Source organism: Malurus melanocephalus, unplaced genomic scaffold, assembly GCF_030028575.1.
Source record: "Malurus melanocephalus ecotype Western Australia unplaced genomic scaffold, MMel_1.1 scaffold_825, whole genome shotgun sequence".
NCBI lineage: Eukaryota > Metazoa > Chordata > Aves > Passeriformes > Maluridae > Malurus > Malurus melanocephalus.
The window spans coordinates 83,994-89,877 of record NW_026624057.1 but is presented as its reverse complement, the minus strand read 5'-3'; the positions used below and the strand labels follow the sequence as shown (position 1 = coordinate 89,877).

Genomic DNA, 5,884 nt, shown 5'->3' with positions numbered 1-5,884 from the left:
CAGGGATAGGGACAGGGGATGAGGACAGGGACACAGCAGGGGTTGTGATGGAAGGAGAGGGACAGGGCTTGGGGACAGGTGTCACACAGGGCACGGGGGACAGGGTGACACCCTCCATAGGCTGTGTGCCCCTTTCTGAACTGTCCCCACATCTGGGGGGCCATGGGGTGGGAAGGACACCTTGGGGCATCACCTGTCCCCACCCATGGGCCCCCCATGGCCCTGGGCAGCAGCGAGTGGCCAGTAGTGAGTCACAGGTGGTGGCCAGCAGGAGCAGAGGGGCACAGGGCTGCTCGGGAGTGACCAGTGCCTGCTGCCCCCGTGTCCCCAGCACTAACCAAGAATGTCACCAGCGGCCTGGCTGAGACTGGGGGTGCTCAACCTTCCTCTCCGCGGTGCATCCGGGCTGCTCCCGCAGCTGTTGCCGTGACGTTTGTGGGGTGAGGGATGTACCCGGACCCCGTTCCACACGGGACAGCGGCTGAGGGGACAGCGGGGACAGCATGGCTGCTGCTGGGATCTATACACCCGCCTGCTGATTGGCTGGGATCCACACACCCGCCTGCTGATTGGCTGGGACCCACACACCTGCCTGCTGATTGGCTGGGATCCATGCACCCTCCTGCTGATTGGCTGGGACCCACACACCTGCCTGCTGATTGGCTGGGACCCAGACACCCGCCTGCTGATTGGCTGGGACCCACACACCCGCCTGTTGATTGGCTGGGATCCACACACCCGCCTGCTGATTGGCTGGGACCCACACACCCGCCTGCTGATTGGCTGGGATCTATGGACCTGTGTATTGATTGGCTGGGAATCTCTAGGCCTAGCTGCTGATTGGCTGAGCTGTCTGTACCTGCCCACAGGTTCAGTTCTGTGTGTGCTGATTGGCTGGGCAGCAGCTGTGCTGATTGGTTGGGTGGTCTGTGGGTGCTGATTGGCCGCTGGTCCATATGGGCTGACCGGCCGGGCTGTCTGTAAGTGCTGATTGGCCGGATGGTACCTGAGCGCTGATTGGCTGGGCAGTCCTTGCATGCCCAAGTCCCAAGGGCAGGTTTGGGGGGGTCACCCCCCATCCCATCCCATCCCATCCCATCCCATCCCATCCCATCCCATCCCATCCCATCCCATCCCATCCCATCCCATCCCATCCCATCCCATCCCATCCCATCCCATCCCATCCCATCCCATCCCATCCCATCCCATCCCATCCCATCCCATCCCATCCCATCCCATCCCAGGTGTCCCTGTCCCCCAGGGGACCCTCCTGGCACCCCCTCCCCCAGCCCAAATCAGTGCCTGGCCCCCGGGGGAACCCAAAGTGAGGGGTTCTGGTCACTGAGAGCCCCCAGAGTCCCTGCCCTGCCAGGCCACCCGGGAAGGGGGGGTGTCTGTGCCACCTGGGGGTCCCCACTCTCGCTTCACACCAGGCTGGGGACCTGCTCTGCTCTGGATGGTCACAGCTCCCTTCCTACGGTCCCACTCTATTTCTGGGGATCCCATTCTGTTCCCAAGTGCCCCTCTCGCTGTCCAGGGGGTCCACGGTCACTTTGAGGGCTCCCCACTCCCTTTTCAGAGCCCCCTCCTCCCTTTCAGGGGCTCCCGATCTATTCCTTTTATCGCGCTCTCTGCTCGCAGCCTCCATGCTCCCTTTCAGGGGCTCCCCACTTCCCATGGGATCCTCACTCTCTCCTGGGGTGTCCCTGCTCCCTTCCCGGGGCTCCTCCCCTCTATTCCCGGGGTGTCTCTATCTCTCTGGGGGTTCTGTGCTCCCTTCAGGAGCTCTCTGCTCTCTCCCCGTGGGTCCCGTTTTCTGCTCCGGGGGTCCCGCAGTGCCCTGGGGGTGCCGGGCTCCTGCCGGGTGGGGTTCCGCTCCTTTCTCATGTGACTCCGGCTCCCCACCGGGGCGTGGCAGCGGGATCTCCCCGCACCCGCGGGGCTGCGGCGGCGGCTCGGGGCGGTGCCGGTGGCGATGCCGGTGCCCGCCCCCGCTGCCGGTGGCGGGGCGGAGCGGCCGCCCCGGGCCCTATAAAGCGGGCGGGCGCGCCGGTGCCGCAGCGAGGGTGGGGGTTGCCATGAGCTTGATGCTGGAAACGCTGCTGGGCCCCCCGGGGGGGCTCCGCAAGGAGCCGGGCCGCGBTCCCCCGCGCTCCGCCGCCTCCAGCGGCTTCTACTCGTGGTCGGCCCCGGTGACGGGACGGGCGCGGGGAGCGGGGGCCGGCGGCGGCAGCGCGGCCGCGTCCTCCACCGAGAGCCTGGACTCGCTGAACGGCGAACCGCGGGCGCGCAACGAGAAGGAGCTGCTGCAGGTGCTGAACGACCGCTTCGCCGGCTACATCGAGCGGGTGCGGGCGCTGGAGCAGCAGAACCGGGCGCTGGCGGCCGAGGCGGCGGCGCTGCGGCAGCAGCAGGCGGGGCGCTCGGCCATGGGCGAGCTGTACGCGCGGGAGCTGCGGGACATGCGGGGCACCGTGCTGCGCCTGGGCGCCGAGAAGGGGCAGCTGCGGCTGGAGCGGGCGCGCCTGGCCGAGGACGTGGCGGCGCTGCGGGGAAGGCTGGAGGACGAGGCCCGGCAGCGCTCGGAGCTGGAGGCGGCGGCCCGCGGGCTGGCGCAGCGCTCGGCGCAGGAGGAGCGGGCGCGGGCGCCGCTGGAGGAGCGAGCCCGGGCGCTGCGGGAGGAGGCGGAGCTGCTGCGGAGGCAGCACCGCGCCGAGGTGGGAGCGCTGCTGCGCGGGGCGCGCCCCGAGATGCCCGCCGAGCCCCCCGCGTCCCTGCGCCCCGGCGTCACCGCCGCGCTGCGCGACCTGCGCGCACAGCTGGAGGGCACGGCGGCCCGCAGCACCCTGCAGGCCGAGGAGTGGTTCCGCGGTGAGTGCCCGAGGCGGCCGCGGAACGCGCCGGCAGCAGCCCCGTCCATCCCCGGGGACGCCCTGCGCTGCCGCGCCCCGGGACAGGGCTGGAGCGAGGGAGTACCGAGGGATGCGGGGTCCCCGCGCTCTCCATGCTGTGTTTAGGGTGCCCCCACCCCGGGAGGTGCAGGGACCCCTCCCACCCATCCTGTGCTCCCGGAGGATGTTGGGATACCCTCGCCCCAGGAGGGTGCAGGGACCCCCATATATTGTGTTATTGCCCCCCCACCCCATCCAGCGCTCTGTGAGGGCTCCATGACTCTCCACCCCTGGCTCCAGACTCCCAATGCCCGCGGGTGCCCTGCCCACCCGCCCTGTGCCCCGCAGTGCGTTTTGAGGGGTTGCCAGGATCACTGCAAGTTTCTGGGGTGTCGGACCGCCCCAGACGCTGCTGCTGGTCCCTCTCAGGGGGCGAGGCCAGGGCTGTTTGCAGTGCTGGGGGGGTGATACCGCAACCCTGATGCGGGAGGGAGAACAGGGAGTGGCCCTTCTTGGGGGGGGGGGCACTACAGTACGGGGGGGACGCGGGATGGGGTCGGCACCCCCAGACTCAGCCTCCCGAGCGCTCAGGGCGCCTCCAGCACCGCGGACAGCGGCGCTTCAGCACCGCGGGCAGCAGCAGCGGCGAGCCCAGCCTGCCCGTCCCTCGGGGCGGGGGCTGCTCCGGGAGCCGCAGGATGGATGTCCCCGCTTCCTGTCCCCTCATTCTGTGCCCCACACCGCCCGCTGGGGTGTCCGCAAGGCGCTGCGGCAAAACCCCCCCTCCTCGGGCTGGGGTTGGCGGCTCTGGGATGCGGCGGGGGCCTGCGCTGGGTGAAGCCCAGGATGGCAGAAACACCCCCCAAGCTCATCCCGCCCGCTCTCCTTCACTCCCCGGCACAGACGGAGCGAGGGCTGGGGAAGGCAGAGCGCTCAGGGAGCCTGGGACGGCTCTGCAGAGGACACGCAGGGATGTGCGGCACGGAAAGGTTGGAGTTTCCCCGAGCAGGGGAGGCTGCAGCCTCCTTCCCTCCCGCCCCGCAGCTTCCCTTTCCCCGTTGCAGTGAGGCTGGACAAGCTCTCGGAGGTGGCCAAGGTGAACACGGACGCCATGCGCCTGGCCCAGGAGGAGATCACCGAGTACCGCCGGCAGCTCCAGGCCAAGACCACCGAGCTGGAAGCCCTGAAAGGGACCCAGGAGTCGCTGGAGAGGCAGAGGCAGGACTCGGAGGAGCGCCACCATGCAGATGTCCTGTCCTACCAGGTGCCGTGGCGCAGTGGGCAGTGGCCCAGCCCGGGGAGAGGCAGCACTGGGGTTTTGTGAGAGGGCTGTGGCAAACGCTCAGGGCTGTGTCAGAGCCTTCCCCACCCCCCAGGAGCGCAGAGCCTGAGCTGGGGTCCAGGCTGCTCTGTCCCTCAGCAGCCCTGGGGCTGCCCTACGGCACCAAGMCAAGCAGATCTGTGTGCCAGATCTGGGCAGGGAGGGCTGCATTGATGGCCCTGRAATGAAGTGCTGTCCCAGGGTGATGCCCCACCATCCTCTGGCTGGGCTTTTGCGGCCACTGGGCTCACCCAAACCCTATTGAAGCATTCCCACAGCTTGTCCCTGCTGGAAGGAGCGCTGGGAGCGGGCCAGGGTTCAGCTGGAGTACAGCTCCTTGCTCAGGGGGTGCAGGGCTCCTGCCAGATCCTCCAAGGCCACTGGACCCCCTGGCTGTGTCCCTTTCCCCAAGTGTCTGCAGGGGGAGGTGGCTGCTGTCTCCTCTGTGAGGACACCCCGGTGCTGGAGACCAGGGGGCCCTTTAGGGGTGCTCAGTGTCCCCCTGCTCCTGGGGACCATGTTATGTGCGTCCCCCGCAATTATCGCTCTGTGTGCCCACAGGAAACCATCCAGCAGCTGGACAGCGAGCTGAGGAACACCAAGTGGGAGATGGCAGCTCAGCTCCGCGAGTACCAGGATCTGCTCAACGTCAAAATGGCCCTGGACATTGAAATCGCTGCCTACAGGTACAGGGGGAGCAGGAGAAGGAGTGGGGGGTCTCAGCCACGTCTGCTCCAGGCCCCTCCTTAAGATCTGGGCTTCTTTTGGTGAGAAAATCACCCATCCTCCAAACSCAGTGTGGGCAAAGTCCAGCTGGGTGACCCAAGGATGTGTGGAGGGACTGGTGGGGAAAACTGCTCATCCCAGGGWGSAGGAGCAKGAGGRTGATCCAGGATGGRGCAGGGAGGGAGATGGAGCTGCAGGACACCACCGGCAGCTCCTGGGTCATCCAGGATGGGGCAGGGAGGRAGATGGAGCTGCAGRASGTCACCAGCAGCTCCCRRTCATGGGAGGAGATGMGAGGCCATGGCTGACCCTGCTCTGGTCTCTCCCCGGCAGAAAGCTCCTGGAAGGGGAGGAGTATCGGCTCGAGACTGGCATCGGGATGCTCTCCTACCCCGAGGTGGTCCCCAAGCCTCCCAGCATCACCACCAGCATCAAGGTGAAGAGTGAGGAGAAGATCAAGGTGGTGGAAAAATCAGAGAAGGAGACAGTGATTGTGGAGGAGCAGACGGAGGAAATCCAGGTGACCGAGGAGGTGACAGAGGAGGAGGAGGAGGCTGAAGAGGAGAAAGCTGAGGAGGAGGGGGAGGAGGAAGAAGAAGAGGAGAAAGCTGAAGAAGAGGGTGAAGAAAAGGCCGAGTCTCCTGCAAAGGAGGAGGCCGAGTCCCCCGCAAAGGAAGAGGCCAAGTCCCCAGAGAAACCGGAGTCCCCCTCAAAGGAGGAGGCCAAGTCCCCTGAAAAGCCACCCACACCCTCAAAGGAGGAGGCCAAGACCCCCATTGTAAAGTCCCCAGAGAAAGCCCCGACCCCCTCCAAGGAAGAAGCCAAGACTCCAGCAGTCAAATCCCCTGAAAAGCCACCAACCCCCTCAAAAGAGGAGGCCAAGACCCCRACAGTGAAATCCCCAGAGAAACTTGCACCTCCCTTAAAGGATGAAGCCAAGACCCCA

General features: G+C 66.7%; 1 protein-coding gene across 1 annotated transcript in view; it reads left to right on the top strand.

Annotated features, from left to right (window-relative positions):
• The first annotated feature begins 2,074 nt into the window (after positions 1-2,074).
• Positions 2,075-5,884, top strand: part of NEFH (neurofilament heavy chain) — a 5,304-nt gene continuing 1,494 nt past the window's right edge. The window contains exons 1-4 of the mRNA XM_057385427.1: positions 2,075-2,871; positions 3,956-4,155; positions 4,774-4,898; positions 5,272-5,883. Coding sequence (XP_057241410.1) covers positions 2,079-2,871; positions 3,956-4,155; positions 4,774-4,898; positions 5,272-5,883 — 1,730 coding nt within the window. The 5' untranslated portion in view covers positions 2,075-2,078. The remainder of the gene's footprint in view (positions 2,872-3,955; positions 4,156-4,773; positions 4,899-5,271; position 5,884) is intronic.